The following is a 25,550-nucleotide window of genomic DNA, read 5'->3' as shown; positions in this document are numbered from 1 at the left end:
GAGCTTTTCTTGTTTCTTTCACGTGACGTCACAAAAGCGAGGTTGCCGTTATTGTTTAAAACAACATTCTTTTCTCTTTCGAAATTCGTATTTTATGGATGACAGTTGCTGCCTTCTGCTTGGCCGATGAATATCTAAAATATGAGCCTCATAAATATTTGTGCTTTTGGCTATTAATGTGCAAAAGAATATGGCACACGGGATTCCTTTTTTTTCTAGGTCTATTCTTAACACGAGTCACTCATCGCATTTTCCCATCATGGACACTTTGCCACACCGTGGAAGCATTAGACCACCAACGGTTTTCTATCTTTCTAAACGTGTCGAGTCGCTTTTTTTTAAAAAAAAGAATTTCTTTCTTTTTACTGCTGGCACCCGCCTGTCATCACGACCGACCCATTTTGAACGTGGGGATATTAAATTTATATTATTGAAATAAAGACAAGGACGGACATTCTCTCCACTTTTGTCTGCTTTATTATTTGCCTTACGAATTTTTATTTTTCATGCATATTTTGGTTTGCTTTTGTTAAAGACAGGGAGAGGAAAAAAATTTCTTTGTGTGTTATCTTTGCTTCTTTTTTTTTATCTTCATCACCATCTTCCCCATTTGTTTTTCTTGAAATTCCGGGTTTATCATACACACACATACAAATTACACGGAAAGGCGCGCTCTCTCCGACAGATTTTTCTCCCGGCGTTATCATTATTTTCTTTTCAATTTTTTTTTTTTTTTTTAGCGTTGAAACATGGAATATGCTGTTGTATCGTATCGGGAAAAAATTCTTTCATTATAATATTATGTAGGCCTAAATGGTATTCTCAAAAAGGATTACAAAAACAACCGGTTTACAGAGAGACTAGGATGAGCCAAAACACAAGGAGGGAGAGGATGGATCGATGGTTGGTGTTGAGTTGTATGTGTTTTGTTAAAAAATAAACGCATAGAAACTAATTTCTTAAAAAAAAAAAAAAAAAAGAACGTTCCGAAAAACACACGGGAGCAAAATACCAGTCTAAATAAATAATACTAGGAAAGAAAAAACATGCGTGGGCAAAAAGTATGACAAAACACGAAATTTTTTGAATAATTTATGATCAATGGAAGGTGGGGACAATTCAATTTTTCTCGAGCTTCTTCTTCTTCCGGTTTTAATTCGAAGGGTTTTTCTTTTTGAAATAAAATCCCAAACAGCCTAGTTTAATTAATTTTCTAAAGTTTCCTTTTTTTGTTTTGTTTTGTTTTAAATTTCTATGATACTTTTAAGAACACAATGACACTTTCTATTTCGTCGGTATCTTTGGCTTGGTAAGACGCCTTGGGCGATTCAATGCCCATCAATTTCGACTTTTGGTTTTGGAGGAAAGAAAATTCTCGGTTGATATTTTTAGCATTTAACATGAGCTCTCCTCTTTCTTACTTGGTAACTCCTGGAAGAGCGACCGAAACTTTAGGGGGTTTCAACGAGGGAGTAAGGAGGAAAACGTAAAAAAAGATCGAGAGAGTGGTGAGAAGAAAATGAAGAGAAAGCGATTAGAATGCGTTCGACCGATGATGCTAACGGGCAGAAAAAAGAAAACATGTGATGTTGTTTACGTTCGGGCAGTCAAAAGGCTAAATCAATCAAGAGCGACTGGGCAGCAACGCGCTATACGACCTAGGAGATGTTCAATACGTTCGAAAGAAAGAAGAATTGTTTTTAAAAGAAGAGCTAGAGAAAGTTGGAAGTCTTACCAGTATCGAAAGAGGAGGAGGAAAAACAAATCGGATCTCGAGGGGGGGTTCTTATTAAATATCGTAATCGTTTAACCAGTGATGCTCGCTGGATTGGTACTCCTATTTAGGGGAAATGGGCGACTGGCTGCTCGACTGGCTGTAGAGGTAGTGTAGGGGAATGTGCAACAATTCCACCAATTCGGGCAGACGAGGCTCGTTGTCCGAGTTGATGAAGCCGTGCCGGATGAGAAAGTCTAACGTCGTTGGGCAACTGGTCGTCTTGTACTCGGGGGTAAAAATTCTTTCCATCACCTGATTGACGGGTACTAATTCAAAGATGTCCACCTCGCCGTCAGAGTTGTGCGGAACAAAGTCAGGTGGTAGCTCCAGATCGTAAACAAATTCAGTGTTGGGAAAGAGGCCTCGCTCACTTTCAAAGTAGAACCTGGTTTGAAAGCCAAAACATGAATTAATTGGAAGGAAAAGATTATGTAATAGCAACTTACGACACAGATCCCGCAGATCTTAGGTTAGCCAGTAAATAAGCCGGGATGGAAGCTTCTTCTTCGGCTTCTTTTAATGCTGTATCGAGGACCGAGTGGCCGACTGACAGCCCGCCAGCGACCATATTGTCCCATTTGCCAGGCCAAGTGGGTTTCGAGAGAGCCCTTCGCTGGAGCCAGAGTGACATGCCTAGTTGAGGGTGGCGAGTGTATCCGTTGATTTCTACGCCGTACTGGCGGACACCGAAAAGGCCTGTGCGAATCAAAAATCATCATCATCCATCACTTCAGTGGCAGCATCTATTTATAATGTGCAACTTACATGCCGCAGAGCGATCCATCTTAAGAAGGGGCGGATCGGCAAATCCCGTCCTAACTTCGTAGCACTAATGAAATGAAGACGTGATGATAATGAACCTAATTATCTTGTGATGCAGCATCTACCTCGTTTCTCCAGCCTTTTAAGGTAACAAACAGACGTTCCTCCTTCCATTGAGACAGGACGTGGTTAATTCGGGCACTTCGTTCCTCGTACGTTGTAAGAGAGGGATGCATCGAAATCATTCCGGAAGAATCCATTTGGAATACATCAGGATACCTGCACGCAGCTTCGACTACCCTGGCTTGCATAACACCCACTTGCTTGCCACAGACCAAAAATGGCCTGCAGTGCTGAAGATCACCTGGAGGGAGGAAAATGAATGAAAAATATTTAGAATGGTTAAGTAATAGATACAATATCAAATATTTACCATTGAAATAGAAGCAATTAAACTTTCTGGCAAGGTTCATGAATTTTGACATTTGAGGTTCCCCGTTGATTGTTACTGGAGGACAAGAATTTTCACAAATGGTTCTGGGTGGTGGGAGACCAAAGCTGAGCTGGGTGCAAGGTAGTTTGCTATGCCCAATATTGCTGGGAGAAAATGCACCGAGAGAGAGGAAGGTCACTTTAGATTCAGTCAAACACAGAGGAGGGCTGTGGCATTCCACGCCATTCCCATCCTCGGGCAAACTGTTAGCATTGCTTTGGAAGTTCACAGAAGCTTCTGGTCTCGAAGCAGGAGCTGAAAGAGACAAGCCAACTTCAGACGTGGCCAAGAGATGAGCCTCTCCGCGGCTCAAGAGCATTTCAAACCGACCAAACGACTGGCTCATAGAAAGATGACTTTGTGTGAGAGCAAACCAACCCAGAAACTCCGTCGTAAAAGGCGAATGGCCTTGTATAGGATAGGGAGCACAACGTTGGAATGGAAATCTAAGCAATTACAAGCCAAGTTAAAAGAAGCAAAAGGCGTTTTCTTTCTTTCTCGTCCAAGACTAACTGCCGCGCGATATTGACCTCTTCTTTACCGTGTAAAATGTCGACTGCTCTTCCCCAACAAAATGACAACTAAACACACCCCCAAAACGAACGTATTAAAAAAAGTGGTGCTTGTGTTGTGTCTTTACCAGCGTTGCCCGGTTGCTGCCAGATTTTATCTGGAAATAGGAGAAAGTTTTTATCGTGCAAAAAGGTCGTTGAAATAATGTTGATTGCAACTGATGAAATTATTTGCGTACCTCTGCGGGGAATCCAACAGCATAAAGGAGAAAAAACTAGTTTAGATTGATCGATAATCCCGATTATAAACCTGTTCTAGCCAGCAATCAACGCAGTGTGAATGGTTCCATGAAATAGTGGGTGGTGACGTATAACTATCGATTAGTTCACAAAATTATTAGATAACCAGGGGGAAGTTGGGATAGAATTTACGAACTTGTTGAATATTATTTAACTTTCGAATAAAATTTCTCTTTTTGTGCACTGGAACCGTCGAACGGATATTACCACACAAGACAAGTAACGACTCGACTCAGAAATGGTAGCAGTATTTTTCCCCTTTTTATCAATCCAAAGTGAGAGAAAATTATCAATATCTAACTATCTTTGCAACCTTTAATACAATCATAAATCTTTGCAACCTTGAATACAATCTTACATCAGCCACTTTGAAATCAGTTGACTGTGATGATGCCACTTGCAATAATTTAATAGTGAAAATTTTTTTTTCTTGTATTTTTCATGGTCGTGATTGAAGCGCACATCACCTACGTATGCCGGATAAAAGTGGTAAGTTTGTCCTTGGATGATGGATAGAGTTTTATACAGGGATTAGGTGTCCCCTCGGTAACACAATGCCAGCCCAGCCCTCGGTGTCTTTTGACATTTCCACCTTTATTTTCTGACACTGTTATTTATAGTAAACCATTGCTTTTAAGTAAAAATTAGCGCAGCGCTTATCAAATAAACATTGCATGCTACAGTGGGATTACAAAACAAACAAGGCAAAACTGGAAAATGAATCAGCATCGAAAATTCAAACAAATCTAAATTTCAGGATAGTTCAATTTGCAAAAAAAAAAAAAAAAAAAAAAACGAGGTTACACAAAGACCCGAAAGAACGCCGTTTTGACGAAACAGAAAGTAGGCGAAAATGGCAAGACATTCTTTATTATAGCATCATGACACAAAGATCCGCCTTTGATTGCTCTGCAGCCGGGCGACGCGCAATGCAGGCATTGCGGTCGACGATATTGTGGGCCCATCGCTAGTTTCGGTATTCCTATCCTGGGTGTAAAAACGGGCGAAGGAAAACATCCACACGCTGCGGAGTTTATCGATCCGGTGGTGTGGTCTGAGCCTTTATGGGGCTCAGTCACGCCCGACGACGTTTGTGACCGTAGTGCTATATAAAAAAAAAAAATTATTTTTTCTTTTTTTCGGCAAAACTTTGATGCGCATCATTGTCAAGTACAAGTTTCCATGACGACTGGGGAGACAAGAGACAAAGATGATTGAAAACGCTGGCAATTTTTATAGTTCTTTATATTTTTTTTTTGTATGCCGTATTTTGGTAAAACAGTATCCTACACGCTTCATCGTGTCACGCTATTCCAAACAGCGTTCCATCTTCCTTTCAATTTTTCTTTTTTTTTTTTTGTATAATCTCCAATCGTAAAACAAACAAAGTAAATTTTCATTTGATGCACAATAAAAGCTTAGGCCTTTTTTGCGCGCAACGTTGAAAAAAAGCCTCTGAAATATTTTGATGCTGGAAATTTAGCTGTGTTGTATACGTGCTATACAAATGAAACATCATAATATAAGATGTAGGTACAAATAAAAGGCAAGATGATTTGTATCAACGAAAAAAAGGGAAGAAAAAGGCATGGTGCGCATCAGCTGGACTAGCAAATATGAACCTTTAAAATAGTTTGTAATATAATATCGACACTAGGGTTCGAATCAATGCTCTCTTTGGCTGCTTTTGTTTTCTGTTTAGCTGGGCAATTTTTCTGTCCGTTTCAATTGCCGAGTATCAAATTTGCCGACTGATAAAGTCGGGACATTGTCTGTGTCTTCACACACACATTTTCCTTGTGTTTAGAATAAAAAGAAATATTGAAAATAAACAAAATGGAAACAACCATAGACTACTGCCATCTATCTCCGATAATTAGGAATGAAACAAAGGGTCTTGACGAGGCAGAGAAGACTGTTGTGTTGGGCCGTTGCGGAATATAACGGACAATTCCGGAGGATCGTCGCAAAGTGACTGAGTTCTTCGCACCGGAGGAGCTCGGCGGTCGTCGGTAGACGATGGATTTTCAATCGATCCATGGTCGGGCAAGTTGACGACGAAGGAAACGGCACGGCGTCGGGCGATGAATCCATTGGCGGATTTCAATCCTAGCTGGTCGGTGGTAGGTGGTAGTTGATCATTGTCACCAATTTCGTCTTCCGGCCGGAGATAAGTCCACGATGTATTGGCTCCTTCTTTGCTGATGCTTCCGCCGCCGGCGCTGATTACCGACGAACGCTTCGTGTTGCCTGCAGACGGTTCCGCCGACGACGACGCTGCGCCCGGATGCAAAAGAGAGATTTCCTCGCCAATCATGAAATTTGGTTTGATCAATTCTTCCGGTAGCGGAGATGGTTCGCCAAGTATCTGGTGCGACTTATCACCAGGCGATGGTGGCGGATTCGTTGCGCCGGAAACGTGCCGTTCCAGCAAGGAATGAGAGCCACTAGTTTTACCGTTTGACTTGGATGACAGCCTCAAAGAAGATGGTTCCAGCCCAAGTTGGCCGAAAATTCGGCGGAATCGAGACTGGGTCGATCCATTGCTGGCGGGTGATGCAGTTGCGGATGGGAACCAGTGCTGGTAGGACAAGGAGGGAGAAGAAGAGTCAGTGGGACCACCGAGCGGAAGAGTCGGAGCTTGTGATGGAGTCAGTGAGTCCGGGCCGCGAGCGATTGGCAACATATTTTTGCCGGATGATCCAGGCGATCTGGAATTGATGGACAATGTTTTACGGGCTCTTAGGACGGCATGGGCGCTCGATTGTCCGGTAGCAGATCCTGATGAATTGATGGTCGGTCCGGAAGAATGACGAGTAGCGTCGTAAGGGATGTGAGTCTGTCCAGTGTTCCACAAAGTGACAAACGATTGGCGGGCCTCTGGGTACTGGACAACTCTGACAATGAAAATGACGAATCCTTGAAGGGAATTGCAGACGCAAAAGACGTAGGTCATAACCACTTTGACTGGACCAATTGCCACAGCGCCGGCTACCCAAGTGACGCCCAATAAAGCCATGACGGTGACAGCTCCGCGTAGCTGGGCCATGATCATCAAGCGATTGCCTCCTCCGGCCCCGTTTCCGTTCTCAGTTGCCACTTTACCGACAGCTCGCCCGCGCTGGCCCTGCAACAGGATGACTCTGAGCACCATGAAGAAAACGGTCGAGTTGATCAAAAGGATCAGGCAAGTGGGTCCGATGAAGGCGCTGTAATAGACGGTCAGATGGGCGTGCGACATTCGACCGCAGGTCTGCCCAGTTGGGTCCTGGTAATAATCTAAGCATAGCACAGCCGTGGTGACGACAACAATCAACGGTACACCTACGGATGAAAGGAGAAGAATATTACGGAATTCAATTTGATTGTCAATTGTTTGTTGTTACCCCAAGCGGCGAGCATCCGTTTCAACATGAAACCAGTCTCACTATTGGCAAAGACCAAAATGAGCAACTGGTACATGTGAACGGCCTCGACCAACATCCAGGACAAAGATGACAGAACCAAGTAGTGGACACTGATGGTCAGCGCCGTACAAATGTCCACGTGCGCTTGACTGACTGGCGATTCCGTTCCGGCCGACCAAATTCGCTCCGACGTTTTAGCTCGTTGTTCCAGATCGACGTTCTTGTAAGCAGTTCCCAGGATGGAGCCCACCAGGAATATGACATTCAACATCAACAGCGATATGCACAAATTCAGCAGAATTTTCCCACCGCGATCTCTCCTTAAATTCCTGTGCGTTCCAAATTTTAAAAGTTTTACAATTCGATTTAACCATCTAAAAAATGTCGTCCTTGAATATTACCTAAAAAGACTGTAGAGGAGAACGGTGATGGAAAGACCGAGAATGCTCAATCCGGATCCGACGTAACTGATGAGTCTTAGAATGTATTCGTGGTAACCGGAGATACGATCCATGGGTGTCGGGTCCAGGAGAATAGAGAAGGCCGTCAAGTGATCTGACAAGCATTCAATCATCCCCGACTCTGTTTTGGTAGTTTTCACGCCATTCGTCGACCATTCCTTTTCTGTAGAAAAACCAATTACGTCAACAAGTTCGTTACCGCCACCTCCGAAAGATAATAAAAATTCAAACCTAATTCATCCCAATAGACGCAAGAGTAAAATGAACTGCTGTTGACTAAAGGCATCGTGTAAGTCACCGGTTCACTCAGTCCCGAAACTGAAACGTGTCCGACTGTTGCGGCTATCACCATGGCCGGTTGTCCCGGCAAACGATTCGTTCGACTTTGGAAAAGTTTGCCACTCCGGTAAGATACAAACTGCAACCGAACTCCATCGCGAGAACCTTCCAGCGCTTGTTTCGGGATCGTTAGGGATATCTGTCAACATTCGAAATTATTTAATAAGATTTAAAGCAATTGGAAAGTGAAATGTTATTTATTTTATACCAAACTGCTGCCGGATGGATCGCCTTCGAATGACGGCCGGAAAGAGTAAGATTCCGGTTTACTATGTAATAAAGTTTCGATAGCTATATTGGGCGTGGCCAAGACGACTGGTTGGTCCGGTTCCAATGCCACTTGACTCGTGTAACGTTCGATGGCATCCAATAATCGATCACAGCTGTTGTTGGAGGCGCTCAAGACTTCGTCGTCCACTTCCATGACATTGGACAACGTATTGAAGAAATTATGAGCCACCTAATACAAAGAAAATATGATGAATTCAATCCATCATTTTAATCAAGACAATCAAGTGTTTATACTTTGAGATCCATTAGGGCGTCGTCGACCAAGTCGACCACTTCGTCTGCCACTTGTTCTACACCGATAAGCGTCAGATTCTTGGCAGCGACGGAATTGTTTTCCAGTATGGTGGATCTCTCTTCGGCGATGGCCAGCCTTTGTTCTCGGCACACGGACAAATCAGACGAGTTCCAACCGACGGTGCCATCCGGGAATCTCTCGCATGATCTCACAGCAGTCAATACGGTTGTCTGGTCGAATTTCGTGCGTTCCTGACGCTCCCGGAATTCTGTGTCTGTTACCAGGCCCGTCGGAATCTCGGCTGCTGGTCTTTTCAATTTCCCCTCCAGCGTGGTCAGCGTTCCGTAAGGGCAGGCGAGTGTCGCAATCTGGCCAGTCTCTGTCACCGGCCAATGGAAAGTGCCTTTCTCGACAGATTCCTCCACATCTTCAGGACATGGATCTAAAGAATGTTGTTTTGATTATTAAAAGGGTTGAAAAGAATTTCGATGACCCTTGATTAGACACAACAACAACAACAACAGTAGTACCTTCGTGATCACATCTAAGACCTGAAAAACCAGTTTTGCAAAGACATTCAAAGGCGTCAGTCAAGTCACGGCAGGTACCGCCATTCAGGCAAGGATCCGGGTTACAGTCATCTGAATAGAAAGCAATTATACGGCGTATTAAAAAAGCCAGCTGCAGAGAGAATGTACGCGTTGGGGAATGCCAGGAATTTACCAATGTTATTCTCGCAGTCACGGCCATCGAATCCAGGTCGACAGAAGCAATTGTAACTCAAATTTTCGAAATCATTTTGACAGACGGCTTTGTTTCTACAGGGAAACGAAAGACAGGCTTCCACTTTTTGTTCGCATCTCGTCCCTGGACAAACAAAACAAATTAGCGATAATGCACAAAAGCTGTTGTGACCACACACGCTGAAAGACTTGGGCTTGTGGTTGGAATTCATCAAACGAAACGCGCTACTATAATGTATTCTGGAGAAGAAGAAGAAGAGAAAAAATGTTGTCGGCTTTTTTCTCATTTACCCGTGAAACCAGGTGGACAGAGGCAGGTGAATGATCCCGGTAGATTGTGACAGGTGGAGTTGTTCTCGCACGGATCCGACTGGCATTCATCCACGTCTTGTTCACAGGCGACGCCTTCGAGAAAATAAAATCAAGTGTCAACATTCCCAGCCAATGAAAACCAAACTCGATATCAATAATGGCGAATTATTCTGGTACCGTGGAATCCAGTTGTGCATTCACAATGATAGGAGCCGTTTCTGCTACTGCAATGGCCGTCGTTTTGACACGGATCCAAGATGCAGTAATTAATGGCTTCTTCACAATCACGCCCTTGGGACAAGAAATAAACAAGTGAATATTAATGGAGAGTGTGGGTTATGCAAATTGAGACATTCGTCAAAATCGGGAGTACCTCTGTATCCTAGTGGACAGACGCACTGGAATTCATCACTGTCCAACAAGACAGTGCAATTAGCCTCTTTGGGACACGGGTCGTTCCAGCAAGGATTGAAACTCTCGCACTGGGCGCCTTGGTAGCCTGGGAGGCAGTCACACCCATCCCTGGAAAGAAAACAAGAGCTTTGTTAACCATTTCAATCAAAACTCACTGGCCTCATCTCACTTGGAACAGGTGCCGTTGTTGAGACAAGGTTCTTCATGAAGGCAAGGCGGCCCGACAGGAACGACGCAATTTTCACCTTCGAAACCTTGCGGGCATTGGCATTCGTACGTGCTGTTGGTGAAATTATGGCACGTGGCGCCGTTCTGACACGGCGTCAAGACGCAAGGATTGTACAACTCGCAACGAGGACCGTAGTTGCCCGAATGGCACAGACACTCGAATCCGGGCGGTTCGAACGATATCTGACACTCACCCGTCACGCAAGTTCCTTCCAGTGAGCAATCTGAATAATCAACCACAAAATTAGCATGCATATAGTAGTATCCTACTACAATAATGAGCGTGGTTGGTCAGTGTGTATGATCAAACGAGATTTTAACGATTAGTGGCCTGCAGAAACGCTCGGCCAGAACAAACACGGACGCACTTTTCCGAGTGACGTCATGTCGGACGGAATTAAAAAGGGCCTTCTTGGGACCGTCGGAGATAAGAGAGGGAACAAACAAAATGGATTTGTTTTGTATATAAATTTATATACACAACACACATATAGACTCTTTTGCCTTGGCCAGCTGCAGAGTGTCGAGCCGGCCATCTGGTGAGATCATTGCCGATTGACATCCCACATGCATTCCTTCACCACCCTGCGCCAACCCCTTTCTTTCTTTCTTTCTTTCCTTCCTTCCGACCATTTGATTTGGCGAATCTCTTACGATTGGTCTGAGTAGTGAAGTGGAGAATGGCGCTGGCTGGTCCGAGAGAGTCGCCGCACTCTGCGTCGCCACCACAGGCCAACACTTGCAGCTTGTAGGCGGCCTCCGATTCCAGTTGTTTCAAACTGGAACAAACGGTCCGTATCTCGTCTTTTGTCGTCTGTTGATAGACAAACAAGTTAGATTCCAGACAAGGGAAGGGAACAAAAATGGCATGCACGACTGACACTTAGGTTGGCGCGGCCGTCCAAGTCGATAATTTTCAGCTCCAGTGGAATTGGCGCCGAATCAGGAGCTTCATTTTCCGTAGGAGTTAGCGGCTGGGTTGGACTGAGAGACGCCGGATGACGCCAGTAACGCAAAACATAACCTTGAGCTCCGGCGGCTAGCGGAAATTTCCAGCAGATTACGGCAGCGTCGGCTGATAGCTTAGTCACCGTCACATTTCGTGGCCCTGACCACATAAAACAAGAAAAAAAGAAAAAGTGTAAAAACATATTTTTAATGCCAATAAACGTGGAATAAAACTCCTGGGGATTTCTTTTCTCCTTTTTTTTTGAGTGATCATCAACAACAACTTACTGGGCAATCCGTGGAAAAGGACAACGGCTGGGGCTCTTGCGTCCAGAGATTTGTCATGCTCCAGAGCTCCGATCATGAAACTCACATTGTGGGCTTTAATGCCCGGCTGGGGTGATTGGAGGAGTTGAACCACACCCGTCCGGTTGTCCATCCGAAACCAATCTTTGATGGCCGTAAACGGGAATTTTTCGTCCGGAAACGGTTCCATGAAGTAAGTGACGTTGCCCGGCATTTGGTTGTGGCTACCGTTGACGAAGGCCATCGCTTCGATGATGGCCATACCGACTGGACTGTCTGGTTCTATTTCACCTCTATTAATATTTTTAAAAGATTATAACTTATGAATCATCACCACCAATCCAAATAAAGAAATCAAATCTTTACTCGTATTGATTAGAGTCCATGAGTAGTCGAAACTGGTCCGTTGGTTGAGGTGGTGCCGTGACTCGAATTTCAAATCGATCCGTGTCACCGCTCCTCGATTTGGCCAGCATCGCACGAACGATTATTTGATAGGTCGAATTTACCGGACGATCAACCATCCTTGAATACGCATTGTCATCAATCAATAGCTCTTGATTTGATTCAATTAAATAATTGTATAAATAAAAATAACTTACTTGGCGACAGACAAAAGACCCGTTTTAGGCTCCACGTGAAAATCGGCGTAGTCGCTGGAATTGTGCAATGAAAAATTGACTCCGACATTGTCTCTGGTCAAAATTCCTCCAGCAGCTCGACTAATGACTCGTAATTTACCGACAATGGTACCCGGAGGAGCTCCAGCGCTAACTTCCAGTTCTCGGCTCTTGTCAAACTTGAGACCTAAAAGAATTTGAGGCAAAAAAAATATTAGGAATAATTTTTCAATGATAATTTAGTAATACATCAAAACGAGTAGATTAAGTTGTATACAATTTGATTGACACGAGCCTGTGGTGGCCATGTTGCCAGAGACCTTGACTAAATCCCTCATCAGTCTGCCGTGACCGAGTTATTCCATCGGAGGAATGTTCGACAACCGAATTGGTTTTTAATTGGACGTTAATCAAGAACCAGACCCTCGATGCAAAAATGACTGTTACTCTTTTAGGTTTTTTTCAATTTCATCATATGGTAGTAACAAGAACATTTGGGGAGTAACAAGAGAAGAGCGGTTGGACCATTCAAGGCCATGCCCTCGCCCAAAATAATGATCGTATAACAATATCACTTCTTTTTTTAACGGGAAAAAGAAGGGGGGAAACATCCGAAACGGGTCGCCGGAAACGTCTTATAAGTTATTACTCCCTCGTCGTATGAAATACGACGGGTATAAATCACAGAGAGAAAAAGGGGCAGAACAAACACGCATATATATATAAATAAGAAAATCCAGTGGGCAGAGAGACCGGCCTTGCCTCTGGTTATTCGAAATAACAATTTGCAAAACTATCATCATCATCATCTCCCGCTAAAAATTAATAAGACGGACATGAAAAACAATGACCAGCTATACAATGCGTGACTGGCGAGCGTTGGTGACACGGTCAATGTCTAAGGCGACATTGAATTGACGTCCAAGGATCCTGTAAGAAAATGTTTATAAAAAAAACCTTCTCCCCGCCAGTCTGTCTGTAGACCTTTCACTCTGTTTTGCACGCGTGTTATTTTTTGTTTGTTACGGGAAGACAGATATATAGACAAGGAAAACCGCATTTCCATAAAATTGGGAATAATACACCACAATTGAGCGTCAATGGATCAGTGCCAAAGGATTGAAAGTCATGGATAACCATCGGACGTCGTCATTATCCAACCTTCAAATTTGTTGGAAGATAGGTGTCCACGACTGGAACTAGGTCTTGCGTGTAATTCACGACAAAATAGAAACGAAATCAATTTTCACTGCTACTACTACGTCGTCTGGCGGCTTTCTCACAGCCGATTTGATTTATTCGATCGGTGCGGATGGAAAAATCCACGCCCAGCCGGACGTGGCCATCGGAACCGGACGAAGAGAGCAAAACGGAAGGCGGAATGGAACAACGCCCCAAAAGAAACAAGAGGGAGGGCATCCCAGCCAAAAAGAAATGCGTCACAATATTATTTCATTGAACAATTCTAAAGCAAACAAAGTTAGACAATAATGATAACAATCAAATCAACCCCCTCCTCCCACACAATTTTATCTTTTGTACAGCGGAGGGAATTCCGGATGAGTACATTCTCTTCAATGGAATTTTTTTGGGTTTTTTGGGTCTCCATCAAACAACTAACAATCAAACAAGGAGGGCTATAAAAATGAATAATAACCTTACCGAAAACTGGTGTAGTCATGACGACAGCGAATACCAACAACACGAGACGACGACCGAGTGGCGCCATCGATATTCCCAAACTGCTGTCACGCAACAAGACACCGAGCAGAAACACACACACACACAATCAATAAGTTTTGATTAGATCCTCACTCAGTATATTTATATATATAGGATGGTCTATCGATAGCGGGAGGATGCGCCCACTAGAGATCACATGGCTCACTGATGGTAGACACTTGTTGATTTATTTCTCAGAAAGGATCGATCGGCTTTTCAACAGAACACAATGGCGGATGGAAGAGGCCGCCCTCCTTCCGTTTGGTAGACAACAAAACGGACGCTACCGAACTGGTCGATGGTCGGCGAGCTACTGTCTACTAGCTGGATGACTAAACCTCTTGTGTGTATGTGCTGCATCAGCTCAGCAGTTCCTTCAGTCCTTCATGTGTAAACACACACACACACAGGGCAGCAGAGCCGCAAGCGGAATAAGTCAAACACACACAAAACCCACACGCATATACATACACGCCATCTGGTACAATCCCGATGGGCGTGAACGAACGATATAAAACTTGTACCGAAAGCGTCGTGTCACCAACCCCCCGCGACGCCTTCTCTCCTATTTCATTCGATGACCATTGGGCGGCGGGGGAAAAAGAAAACAAAAGTCCAAAGACCCAACGGGTTATTAATTCTTCACTTTTTTTTAACGATCGAAATTGCGGGATCGTAAAAAGAAAAAGAAGAAAAATACATAAACTCCTTCACTTCATTTAAAAAAGGAAAACTATAAAAGTTCAATCGAAAGATCATCATCGCATTTCAAAAAAGGAAGGAAAACTTGATAATAAAAACGTGGTCGATAACTGGCAAAGTAGCGATCACGTTACTTGGCAAGTTTGATCGTTTGCGCTTTGCAGACGAGCCGTGCGGGATTCATTTCGCACGCAACACGACTGCAAAACCTTTTTTTTTCCTCGTGACGACATTAAAATGAAAAGAGAATCGTGAGCTGACAAGCTTGTCAGAACATCCACCGCACCATTTTGAGGAGAATGTTCTAATCATTTTTCTTTCTTAACGACTTTAGATAAAAACGTCGTAAGACTAAATTGGAATTTTGGTTTGGTGACAATCGGTGGCCAATACCCGTGGCAGCGATAAATTTGGCGACCGCAGGCGATTTGGAGAAGAAATTTGTTGACGGGACTCGGTAACGGCGATGGGCAGAAGACAGGAAATCGCACCGAGATGATAAACAAGTAACCTTCGCTCTCTTTTGTTTTTAACGGGCTACTGGCAATCTTCTTCTGTATGGCAACTGGCGCATCGACCAGGGTTTTGACCGCAACTTAACGACGGTCGTTAAAAACAAAAACACCAAGATGGCAGTATATAGCGTAGCTCGTGTTTCAATCGCTGCCGGGCTTGCTGCCATCTTAATTCAATCCCCCCCCCCCCCAAAAAAAAAAAAAGAAAACACCAGAGAAAATATATTCAACTTACCCGGATCACCGATCGCCCCTATGGAAACCTTCACCTGAATTTTCTTTGCCCCCACTGTTGACGGGGGAAGCCAGCGCCACCGCATCGTGCAAATCTTTCCCACCGTTCTTTTTCTTTTATGGCAGCGGGTGAGCTTTATTTGAGAAAGGAATGAATCGACAAAAAAGAAACAAGAGGATGAATTTCATCAACATAATTCCGATTCAGCACGAGAGAATGTTTGTATCCGTTACTTACTTGGTGAAAGCTCTGCGCAATACATTCTTGTTTGCTCCCGCCATCCAATAACTCACGTCTGAATTGTTAGTTCTACAAAATGAGTTTGTTTGTTAACAAGGCCATCATCATTGAAAAAGGTCAAACATAGTGGCCCAACCCCGGATGGACGATAGTTACCGTTAGTCATTCATATTTAGATCGACGACGTAGACAAATTGATTCAAACAGCGCCGCCGCCACTTGACAGGAATATTTCCCATGACGTCAACACGCTCAACGTTCTTCTTATAAAGATGCCCCGTGTCTGCTTTTCATCTGAAACGATGAAGGACGGTAAATCGACATGCCATCCATCGCATCAAGGTCGAAAGACTCACCGACATTCGCCAAGATGTAAAACAAAACCTTGATTTCTACTACAAACTACTCTACGAAATAAAAGCGAAAGTTAACAAAGACAACTTCTTTTCCATTCAGCGCAAAATGGCGTTTTTTTTTATTTTTTCTGAAACGGATCGTCATCTGTCACATGTCTACACAAAAGAGGGCAGGCCTCCTCCTAAAGAAAAAAAAAGAAACCAAGTCATAACCACAACCACCCCACCAATTAACACAACTTCGTTTTTTTTTTTGTTTTGACTACTTCAATGAACGGAGGCTCCAAGAGAATTCCAACTCATAACTGTAGGGGGGAGAAAAAGAAGAAAAAAATGGATAAAGAATACATCACACCTTAATTTTTTTTTCACGTCCTCAAAATACTTCGAACAGTCCAGACTGGGCTTGATTGGATGGGAGGGAGGGGACGGGGAGATGTTTGGCGAGAGAAATTGACAAAAAAATATTTCCAACAAAGTCGAGAGAAAAACCCGTAGTAGTTTCATCATTAAGGGATACTAATTTTTTTTTGTTTACTTAATCTTCCTATATGGAGAATCAATTAGGAATTAATGTACTTCGAGCTTTCATTGAGCTAGATTTTTTTCTTGTTACGCAGGTGGGACGGGTTTCTCAAGAAATAAACTACTTCAACTTTGATTGCTTAACACCTGGCATGGTGTTGACGCTTGGAGGGAAATGAGGTGGGGCAGGGAGGGGGAGAAGGGATCGAATGCGAGGATGTAAATGTAATACACGACGAACACGCACACGCATAGAGAAAGACAAAAAAAAAAGAAAGAAAAGAAATGGAGCTACGTCATTTGATTTAACTATCCATCCTTAAGATAAACGAGGATGTGGTGGTGGTTATTGGCTTCTTTTTTTAAAGGAGAAAAAAAAATTGGTGAGTAGTGGTGGGGGAGCCTGGTCGAGCTGGCGGAGGAGGCTACTCGTATGTGTTCACGAAGAGGTGGTTTTTAGGGCACACCTGTCAACCCTGCTAAAACAAATAATAATTCAATTAGTTCAAGCTGGTTTAAGAAAGGCGTTATTTTTTTTTGGTTACCTATGAGGATTTAGCCGAGGGCCGGGAAATCCTTCTCATCGTCCACTTTAGGAGCGGCTGGCATGGACGGACCGCGATTACCACCACGGGATCCTCTTCCGCCACGGTAAGTACCACGTTCGCCTCCTTCGCGATCGCCGCGGTATCCACCACGATATCCGCCACCACCTTCACGTTGTTCGCCTCCTTCGCGATCGCCACGGTATCCACCGCGGTAACCTCCACGGTAGCCGCCTTCACGTTGCTCGCCTCCCTCGCGATCTCCGCGGAAACCTCCACGGTATCCGCCACCCTCACGGGTCTCGCCTCCCTCGCGATCGCCACCGCGGTATCCACCACGGTAACCTCCTTCGCGTTGCTCGCCTCCCTCGCGATCTCCGCGGAAGCCTCCACGGTATCCGCCGCCTTCACGTTGTTCTCCACCTTCGCGATCGCCGCCGCGGTATCCACCACGGTAGCCTCCCTCGCGATATCCACCACCTTCACGTTGCTCTCCACCTTCGCGGAAGCCTCCACGGTAACCGCCTTCGCGATCACCACGGAATCCTCCCTCGCCGCGACCCCTTCCGCGACCACGACCACCGCGATCGCTTCCACGACGCGAGTCAGAGAAGCGGATCTCGATGTCCAAACGCTTTTGGCGTCCAGCTCGTTGAGGATACTCGGCCGTCAGATCGATAATTTCCTCTTCGCTTTCATCGTCATCCTTCTTCTTGTCAAGAACAAAGGTCTTTTTCCATTGAGAGTTGTCTTCACCTTCTCCTGGCTTGCGAATATTGAACTCGGGCTTCTTGCGTTCACCCCTCAGAGCTCTCCACTCATCTAGCGTCAACTCCTTGGGCTCTTCATCTTCAGGAGCCACTGGAGCAGTCTCTTCTCCCTCCCTATAATTTGGAAAAGATTCAAATTATTATTTTACATCTAATAACAATTTCAATGGTAAATGCAAGTCTTAAAAAGTTGTCAGCATCCTTTTGGCTTGCCTTATTCAACGAAAGTTTCTCTGAAATCTTTCTCGGCGTCAAAGTCTCATCAGTTTAAATTAAATAACAAAATAGAACCCATGCACAGCAGATAATGGTTCGACCCATACTAAAGCTAGGACAACAATTGTTTAAAAATAAAGCCTTATTTACTTGACTTCAGCTGTTTCGGCAGGAGCGACGACTTCAGCCTCTCCCTCGACAACCTCTTCAGCGACAGCAGGCTCCAGCTGGCCCTCGATTTCGTCTTGGACGCTTCCCCAATTGTGCGGACCACTACCTTCACGTTTCTCAATGGGTTTAACGCCACTCTTGTCAGAGCCAGATTGGCGGTCAAAATCGCGTTTTCCTCGTTGGTCTTGCATACCGCCACGACCGCGTCCACGACCACGGCCGCCACGGTCTCCGCCGCGGAACGCACCTCGTTCACCACGGAACGCCGAGCGAGGACGGAATTCAGCATCGTTACCCGTGCCAGGAGATCCACCCTCCGTGTTAGTCACGGATCTAAAATTGTTCCAGAAAGGTTAACATTAAAATATTATGAAAGAGAAAACAACAAAGGAAATAGTTGAGATAATCACACATAATTGCTACAAGCTTTTCAGTATCCTTTTGGCCATGGCTTAGTCATTGAACACTCGCCAAGATAGATCTCATCAGATAGCTTCACAATTTAAAGGAATCAATTATGGAAGTAATTCTCACCCAAAATCCCTAGGACGGTCTTCATTCCTCCTGTTGTTCCTTTCTTCTCGGGGAATGCTGTTGGGGAAACGACCTCCCCTGTCTCCCCTTGGTGGTCTAGGACCAAGGCCAGATCGATATCCATCTAAAAACAAAGATAAATGCCTGTTGTTAGAAAATCAAAAAATCTTTCGCAGAAATATTGATCATTGTTTACAATCAGTATCCTTTTGGTTAGCTCTCAACAGAAACATTCAATGTTTCTTCACTAAAAAGATTCTCATCACAAACAAAATTACACATTAACAACAAGGGCCAATACCTCACATTTATAAAATAGAAGTAATTGGAAAATGTAAAACATATCAGGTGTGAAGATAGAAAGTCGAAATCCCCGCAACGTGGTGACCACGTTGTCAGCGGCTCAAGGTCATAAAACTCGTCTAGTAACTTCCAAGAAAAATACTATATTGGAAAAAAAAACTCACCTTCACGGGGCTTGTTTTGTTCGGCGGGTTTGATAACATTGGCTTGCGTCTCCTTTAGTACAGCAGTTTTCTTAGCTGCTGTAGCTGGTTGAGTAGGAGCTCCACCGGCTTTGCCTTTGACTTCGGCCGGCTTCGCACTACCAGTTTTAGCTCCGGCATCGACTGTTTTCTCTGCCGGTTTCTTGGTTTTCTCCTTAATGACTTCCAGAGGATCTTCACCCTCATCTAAAAACAACGCATACCTATGATTGAAATACAAGTCATTAGTACATAAATCCATTTTTATGTGTAGAAGGGGTATATTTGCCTATTGGTGATTCCTATCCCGTACGTGGCCTCCATGCTTTCCTGGGGCCCTGTAACACAAAATGAAAGGTAAATTAAGCCACTCGAAACAAATGCTTACAGAAAAGTTGCCAAGAACGACTCTAAGAACAAGTCCCACAGCACAATGAAAAACTATGGACAGCCACACGATAGTGTGCGAGTCACAATAAGATCACATGCTTTGAAGAAAACGTTGAACACGCGACGACAGGAGAATATGCGTAAATAACGCATATGACTCAAATGAAAACGATATAAATAGCTAGGTAACTGCATTAAAGAAATAATTTTACCTGTGACTTGACGCCCCGATGAATCTGGATATAAATTTTGCTGTTAACAGCGATTCTAACCGCACAATCATGAAATGAAGGGGAATTCTGACTACTGGAGTTGCCAGTAGAGGACTTCTACTACTGGAGCTTGCCTTCGTTAAAGGCTGTGGTGTTGCCGGACCACGTCTCTGCGACAAATTAAAAAAAATTTCAATATTCGTTGTCTAAAACCAATTTAACCATTAAATATTATTTTAGAATTATTTCATATTGTATTTTATGTGTGTGTTGTAACTTTGCAATTATTTAAAGTGGAAATTTGAGTCGGCAATGACGCCATGTTTTGAGCGCCAAAACGTTGGAAAAAAAGCGGGGGAAAGGGGGAACACGCTTCTGTTGTCAGTGGTAACTGTCGGTGTGGGAGATTTTACGTCGTGAGACTTTATCAAAAGAAAGTGATTTTTTGGAATATTAGTGTTGTCAACTGTTACTAAGAAGATGGAAGGAATAATGCTGCATGCCTACGAAACCCCGAAAAGGTGTCGAATGAAAGAAGAAGATCAATCTTTCATTCTACTAGATAACTCTGCTCTCACTGGTCAAAGCTGCGTCACAGATAGTGACGATTCGCTGACTACTAGAGCCAATTACAACGAAAATAGTCTGAAAAGAGGACGACCGAGAGCTGAAGTGATCAATAATCTGATTATTGAAGGATCTTCATCTCACAGTTCAATTCGTTGTGATATCTGCAATCGTGTATTTCCCCGAGAAAAATCCCTCCAAGCCCACAAAAGAATCCATACAGGGGAAAAGCCCTACTGTTGTGATTACCCTTCATGTGGCAAAGCATTCACTCAAAGTGGGCAGCTAAAAACACATCAGAGACTACATACAGGAGAGAAACCTTTTATTTGTAGTGTTGCTGGGTGAGTGACAATACATTTTGATTGATATTAATGTAATAATATTAATGTTAATTTTGATGTTTTCTCTTTAAAGGTGTAACAGCAGATTCACTCATGCCAATCGACATTGTCCAGATCATCCTTATGCTGGACTACGAAGAAATCATGAGCTGGCCCTTCATGCCTTGAATAATCAAACTGAAAACAACTCACCAGAAGTTCTCCTTTGGCTGGAAAAGTATGTTGATTTTATATGGTTTTCAAGAATGCAAATTAATTACAATTTTCTGTTTGACTCTCAGTTACAGGAAGAGGAATGATGAAAAAACACCAGGCAAGTTGTCTGATACCAACGACGATACCGATTCTAGTATTAGAATTAAGAAATGTCGAACAAAGAAAGCCTGCTGGTCAAGTGACTCGCAACAAGAAAACGAACAACAGAATCAGGATAATAACATCAACAGACAGCACCGTAGAAGCAAAGGCAGCATCGCCAAATCACTGCACTATGGAATGGAATCAACTAGTGATGAAACCCATTCGATTCCCCTCTATCGGTTAGTGTTACTAAAACTATCAAATGTCTTTCTCGGATTGCATCTGACATTCATTTGCTTTGTTACAGGAAACTTTGCGAAGCTGTAGAGCCTTCTTCGTTTGGCTGTACTCCTCTTCAATGGTCTCCGAGGTCGAACAACAACAAGAACAAGTCCATCATAACTAGTCCGACTAAATCGACACCGCGCCGCGACATATCATCCGGATATGAATCTTTGCTTCAGGAGTGCCACCTCAACAGTACCTTGGATTCCAGTCGCGAAAACGTCATGAACGAAACGGCTAACGGTTCCAGCGGATTTTTGGCGCTGCCTGACACACCTGTCCGTCCCGAAAAACCCAAGCGGCGTTGGCTGCGTGAAGCTCTTACGAGTAACAACGAACAGCTCATTACCAACATGAACCGACCCAGTGTCATAATAGCTTCACCCAGGGTATTTCAACCCAAAAACACGTCCACACCAGATAAACCCAATAACAGCACCTTAATGCGAGCACTCCAAAACGCCGAAAAACAATGGACTGGCGCGATTGCTTTGATGCAGCTGGCCTCTTCAAGTTCGCAGTGCTGAAAAGAAAATGAACATAATGAATTCACCAAAGTTTTGTCTCTCTCAATAACCTATCCTTCCAATTCTGTCAATTTCTAATCTGCTGTTCCATTTCCTTGTAATTGCTCAGTGAAAAACGGTATTATTTTCGCTAATTATGATATTTCTCCATTTCCATCACTACTTTATTTTGAGAACTCTTTCTCGTACCTGAAAGATGAATCGACTGTTCTCTTCACTACTTATTTAATTTACTCTCTCCTTTCGATCCAGTGTCTTGATGAAGCTTTAACCAATCGATTCGTGCTTTTGGTGTTTACTCTTTTAATCTTGCTGATAGAGAAGACCAATACTTAGAACCCAACTGTAGTTTTGAAACGAAACAAAAATTCACTCCATGTTCGTAATTTTCTTAGTGCTGTGTGTTTATGTATCTCGGCCTTTTTAATACAAAGCCATTTTTTCCCATCACAATTGCACGTCCAAAGGGTGGTACAGTTCACTGAGGAGTCGGTAGATGTAAGACGGTGCATTGCCTCCGCTAGAGAAAGAAGTGTGATTATAAAATAGATACTTCTTCATTATCTTCAAACTATTTAAAAATAATTCGCTTACGTATTTGAAATAAAGAGTGTGACGAGCTCTGGAGGTACGTAGTCGAAAATTGGATTGTAGACGTTCACTTTGGAAACGAGCTTGCCTTCGTCGTTGTTCAATACTTCCTCGGGTGACACAAACTGGTTGAATCCATCTTGATCAAGGCTACAGACATATTCGGGACAGAGTTTAAACATTGGTGCACATACGACGAACTGAAATCATAAAAAATAAATTATTTTAGCTGAAAGTGTAGGCCTACAAAACTTATTCCATTACCGGAACCGAATAATGCTTTGCAGCCAGTGCAAGGGTATGAGTGCCACACACTGCTTTTAGACCACCGTTGGCCATAACAGAATGAGTACCGATGATCACTTTATTCACACGTGCCATCATTGCGAAAATGGCAGAATCCGGAATAAGGGTAGTAGAGATACGAGCTTCGGCTAAATCTGCAGCCAATTGATGTCCCTGTAATAATAGTCTGGAGTAAATATACAAGTGTTATGCAAATAAACGTTTTCAAATTCGCTGCCTACGTGGAAAAATGGAGCACATTCAGCAACGATGACCTGGAAAACACGATTTTTCGCAGCTGACTTCAGAAACGCCGAGACAGTTTTAGAATAACCAATAGTCATGATGATTTCGTTAGCGTGAATGTGTTCTAGGGCCTGGGCGGAAATGTCGATTTCACTGTGGAAACAAATTAAGGTAGTTGAATAGGCTGTGAAGCTAGACATGTGGTAAATTCTCAAACCTGGATTCTAATTCGGCAAGGAACTCTCCAATGTGCTCCATGATGGCTGGTTTGAGCAAGGGGATGTTTTTAGTGTAATCAGAATCACTTTCATCTGCTGTGAGAATTTTTTGAAGTGAGTCTTGCAAATCAGATTCTTCTTGTTTTCCTTTCTGCAGCATGGCATACTCATCCCTGACAATCTTTAACATTCTTCTTGTCATGTTGCCAATGACTGTTTCTGAAGGTGCAGTCTCTGCCAAATCTTTACCTATTCTTTTTATGGTGTCCATAAGCTCCCTACAGATTGAATTGAATCACTTAACTGGAACGGAAATTCTGGACTTGAGATCAACTGACAAACCTTGCATTCTGCCATTTCATTTGACCAATGATTTTTTTCCAAAGCTGTACGGAATTAAGGGCCAAGTCTCTCGATCCTTTGAACTTTCTACGAATAAAAAGAAACACAGAATGTCAATAACGAGATGGAATAGCCAGCATTACTTCTATGGCATATAACAATCATACCTTTGCTTAAGATTGTTGGTGAAAGTTTCAATTATACCTTCAATTTCACTTTCAAGACTCGGCATTTTCACACTGATTTTCTATAATTTATTCTGAAATAACTGGTTTAAAGACAGATAATAAAGTGAAGTAGTTCACTGGAGAAAACGAGAATTTTGCAGCGTATTGTTTATTTACAAAGTTCGTCTGCAACTGCAACTGCTACTGCGCGAGTGCCCGATCGCTCAAATACGTACATCATCTTTCGAAGAAAAAGCCTCTGAAAACGCGATCTGGTTCGTTATGGTTGGTTATGCCTGGGCTTATGGCATATCCATATCTCTATAGGCCCTACCATACCCCTGGTTATGGTTGGTTTGATAACAGAGTGAGTGTAAGATAAGTAGATAAATTCGTCATCTTTTATGCTTTTACTCGTTATCTTTTATTGTCGTTGCGCACACCTTTAAATTTGTGTTATCTATGATAATTCAACCAATAAGATTATTGGTGCGATTACAATCAGCACTGCCTTAATACCCAATCTAAAACGATAGCCAATCCCGATTGCGTAAAATGTGCAAGTGTACACTCTACGTCAAGACAAAATGTCATCCATAAATTCAGAGTGATTTCGCGTTAACGTTTAATGTTTTTGGGTCTTACTTTGATATGTATCCGGGGCGTTGGAATCAACCACATAATAATATTACGTCAAAGCTCGTCGTAACAATTTACGGCCAAGTTTTGATTAGGTCGCAGTAAAATTTTTGGTGAGGGAGCTTTCACCAAACAGCACACCACCTTTCTCGGTAAAAATGGGCGGCCACACGCTGTCAAGAGGTGCTGTTTAACTATATACAAAACTTGGATCAGCGAACACACGAAGAAAGACAATGGGAAGATCTGACCTGAACCTGTGGGTAAAAAGACAATGGAAATAAAACGCGAATCATCCCACATGGAAAAATGCCATAAAACCCCTCGTCGTGAAAGAGGAAAAATCTGAATTTCAACTTGGTAACAACTTGGTAACACTTCCAAGTTGGATTTCGCTCCTGCATTTATATTCATTCCGTCGTATACGTATATATTGTGACTTGTTTTTCACGATTACTCTTGACACAATTTTAAATGAATGATGGGCTTCTTACGCTGTCGCCTCTTTAGAATGTTTTTCACATCCTACTACATTTGGAGCAGCGAAATTAGACATTGTCGGGAAACTTATTTTTGTTCGTTTCTGGTGGGCCCTGGTGCCTACGTCTTAATCAATACATCGCCGGCGAAATAATGTGACAGCCAAAGTAAATAAAGACAAACCTGTAGGCGTCTGATACAAGACCATTGATTGAATAAAGCGATAATTTAATCACGGGACGCTCGATGGTGTCTAAGTACCGGGAGCAAGCCCGTTTATTTATAAACAACAATGGAGTCGGAATCAAATTGATTTTGATGTTTTCCGGCCAAAAAAAAAGAAAAAAAAAGTTTAATATCTTGACCTATATCTTTGCTGCTGTTTGTGTGGTGGTAAGGCGGCAAATAAAAAACAGTCTAAACTGTTCGGGATCTAGTTTTCTGGTTGCCCGGTTTCTTTTGTTCCCTTTTGCTGGCGAGTGCCGAATCAAATTTGACTCTATAGGGGAAAATGTCCAAAAAATCGAAGCAAAAATCAGCCCAATCAAGAAACTGATATTTGATATCTTTTTCTTTTTTTGTTGTTGTTAACTTTCTCGTCAGAGGAAAGCCGAGAAAAGCAAAAAAAACGAGAAGAAATTCACGTTTCCAACTAAACGGGTGCCTTCTTTTCAGGTTTGCTTGTCCGCACGCTTGTTGTCTATTTAGAATATGCGTCTACTATATAGGAGTTTCCTTTTCCCTTTCTCCTATATAGCTGGTTCAAACCCAAACAAAATAATTTGTTGCCATT

The 25,550-nt window shown here is 43.1% G+C and overlaps 5 protein-coding genes and 1 long non-coding RNA gene across 8 annotated transcripts; 1 reads left to right on the top strand and 5 right to left on the bottom strand.

Moving 5' to 3' along the window:
• Positions 1-706: 706 nt before the first annotated feature.
• LOC124340009 (uncharacterized protein YJR142W-like) lies at positions 707-4,062 on the bottom strand. Of its 2 annotated transcripts, none has more exons than XM_046792922.1 (5): positions 3,784-4,062; positions 2,665-3,702; positions 2,543-2,606; positions 2,224-2,473; positions 707-2,162 (listed from the first exon to the last, which is right to left on the bottom strand). In XM_046792922.1, the coding sequence occupies exons 2-5, from the start codon at positions 3,376-3,378 to the stop codon at positions 1,838-1,840; spliced, it is 1,353 nt and encodes a 450-aa protein (XP_046648878.1). In that variant the 5' UTR covers positions 3,379-3,702; positions 3,784-4,062; the 3' UTR covers positions 707-1,837. The 2 variants fall into 2 exon arrangements, with proteins under 2 accessions (XP_046648878.1, XP_046648879.1); XM_046792923.1 differs by having other exon boundaries at positions 2,665-2,903; positions 2,973-4,056.
• A 355-nt stretch (positions 4,063-4,417) lies between these two features.
• LOC124339993 (cadherin EGF LAG seven-pass G-type receptor 2-like) lies at positions 4,418-14,289 on the bottom strand. Its single transcript, XM_046792921.1, has 18 exons — positions 13,811-14,289; positions 12,131-12,335; positions 11,895-12,053; positions 11,511-11,821; positions 11,156-11,382; positions 10,929-11,088; positions 10,216-10,498; positions 10,006-10,154; positions 9,810-9,923; positions 9,612-9,725; positions 9,301-9,444; positions 9,108-9,218; positions 8,577-9,019; positions 8,260-8,511; positions 7,944-8,190; positions 7,653-7,875; positions 7,231-7,580; positions 4,418-7,168 (listed from the first exon to the last, which is right to left on the bottom strand). The coding sequence occupies exons 1-18, from the start codon at positions 13,875-13,877 to the stop codon at positions 5,721-5,723; spliced, it is 5,007 nt and encodes a 1,668-aa protein (XP_046648877.1). The 5' UTR covers positions 13,878-14,289; the 3' UTR covers positions 4,418-5,720.
• Positions 14,290-15,066: 777 nt separating this feature from the next.
• Positions 15,067-15,814, bottom strand: LOC124339184. The gene is made up of 3 exons (XR_006918012.1): positions 15,719-15,814; positions 15,560-15,631; positions 15,067-15,455 (listed from the first exon to the last, which is right to left on the bottom strand). It is a non-coding gene; the product is annotated as an uncharacterized LOC124339184 (long non-coding RNA).
• Positions 15,815-16,003: 189 nt separating this feature from the next.
• LOC124312804 (TATA-binding protein-associated factor 2N-like) lies at positions 16,004-19,923 on the bottom strand. Of its 2 annotated transcripts, none has more exons than XM_046777276.1 (7): positions 19,767-19,923; positions 19,454-19,502; positions 19,147-19,388; positions 18,680-18,803; positions 18,125-18,478; positions 16,989-17,872; positions 16,004-16,922 (listed from the first exon to the last, which is right to left on the bottom strand). In XM_046777276.1, the coding sequence occupies exons 2-6, from the start codon at positions 19,486-19,488 to the stop codon at positions 16,999-17,001; spliced, it is 1,629 nt and encodes a 542-aa protein (XP_046633232.1). In that variant the 5' UTR covers positions 19,489-19,502; positions 19,767-19,923; the 3' UTR covers positions 16,004-16,922; positions 16,989-16,998. The 2 variants fall into 2 exon arrangements, with proteins under 2 accessions (XP_046633232.1, XP_046633240.1); XM_046777284.1 differs by having other exon boundaries at positions 16,004-16,919.
• A 165-nt stretch (positions 19,924-20,088) lies between these two features.
• On the top strand, positions 20,089-22,239 carry LOC124312817 (asparagine-rich zinc finger protein AZF1-like). Its single transcript, XM_046777296.1, has 4 exons — positions 20,089-20,677; positions 20,751-20,894; positions 20,959-21,216; positions 21,285-22,239. The coding sequence occupies exons 1-4, from the start codon at positions 20,247-20,249 to the stop codon at positions 21,787-21,789; spliced, it is 1,338 nt and encodes a 445-aa protein (XP_046633252.1). The 5' UTR covers positions 20,089-20,246; the 3' UTR covers positions 21,790-22,239.
• LOC124312822 (translation initiation factor eIF-2B subunit beta-like) lies at positions 22,173-23,869 on the bottom strand. Its single transcript, XM_046777311.1, has 7 exons — positions 23,639-23,869; positions 23,472-23,558; positions 23,129-23,407; positions 22,908-23,064; positions 22,645-22,839; positions 22,384-22,580; positions 22,173-22,309 (listed from the first exon to the last, which is right to left on the bottom strand). Exons 1-7 carry the CDS (start codon positions 23,701-23,703, stop codon positions 22,237-22,239), a joined length of 1,053 nt encoding a protein of 350 aa, XP_046633267.1. The 5' UTR covers positions 23,704-23,869; the 3' UTR covers positions 22,173-22,236.
• Between the last annotated feature and the right edge of the window lie 1,681 nt (positions 23,870-25,550).

This window comes from Daphnia pulicaria, chromosome 1 (assembly GCF_021234035.1).
Source record: "Daphnia pulicaria isolate SC F1-1A chromosome 1, SC_F0-13Bv2, whole genome shotgun sequence".
Lineage (NCBI taxonomy): Eukaryota > Metazoa > Arthropoda > Branchiopoda > Diplostraca > Daphniidae > Daphnia > Daphnia pulicaria.
Note: the sequence above shows the minus strand (reverse complement) of the source record. Positions and strands in the feature narration are given on the sequence as shown.

Coding starts and splice junctions, on each gene's coding strand:
- LOC124340009 (XM_046792922.1), bottom strand. CDS start 3,378: ATGAGCCAGTCGTTTGGTCGGTTTGAAATGCTCTTGAGCCGCGGAGAG. Junction 2,474..2,542: donor GATGGATCGCTCTGCGGCAT/GTAAGTTGCACA, acceptor TGATTCGCACAG/GCCTTTTCGGTGTCCGCCAG. Junction 2,163..2,223: donor AGATCTGCGGGATCTGTGTC/GTAAGTTGCTAT, acceptor CTTTCAAACCAG/GTTCTACTTTGAAAGTGAGC.
- LOC124339993 (XM_046792921.1), bottom strand. CDS start 13,877: ATGGCGCCACTCGGTCGTCGTCTCGTGTTGTTGGTATTCGCTGTCGTC. Junction 8,512..8,576: donor ACGCCCTAATGGATCTCAAA/GTATAAACACTT, acceptor TCTTTGTATTAG/GTGGCTCATAATTTCTTCAA. Junction 7,876..7,943: donor CGTCTATTGGGATGAATTAG/GTTTGAATTTTT, acceptor GTTTTTCTACAG/AAAAGGAATGGTCGACGAAT.
- LOC124312822 (XM_046777311.1), bottom strand. CDS start 23,703: ATGCCGAGTCTTGAAAGTGAAATTGAAGGTATAATTGAAACTTTCACC. Junction 23,408..23,471: donor ATGAAATGGCAGAATGCAAG/GTTTGTCAGTTG, acceptor TTCAATCTGTAG/GGAGCTTATGGACACCATAA. Junction 23,065..23,128: donor CTTGCCGAATTAGAATCCAG/GTTTGAGAATTT, acceptor TTGTTTCCACAG/TGAAATCGACATTTCCGCCC.
- LOC124312804 (XM_046777276.1), bottom strand. CDS start 19,488: ATGGAGGCCACGTACGGGATAGGAATCACCAATAG. Junction 18,479..18,679: donor GACCGTCCTAGGGATTTTGG/GTGAGAATTACT, acceptor GAACAATTTTAG/ATCCGTGACTAACACGGAGG. Junction 17,873..18,124: donor GCCGAAACAGCTGAAGTCAA/GTAAATAAGGCT, acceptor TCCAAATTATAG/GGAGGGAGAAGAGACTGCTC.
- LOC124312817 (XM_046777296.1), top strand. CDS start 20,247: ATGGAAGGAATAATGCTGCATGCCTACGAAACCCCGAAAAGGTGTCGA. Junction 20,678..20,750: donor TTTATTTGTAGTGTTGCTGG/GTGAGTGACAAT, acceptor TTCTCTTTAAAG/GTGTAACAGCAGATTCACTC. Junction 21,217..21,284: donor CATTCGATTCCCCTCTATCG/GTTAGTGTTACT, acceptor GCTTTGTTACAG/GAAACTTTGCGAAGCTGTAG.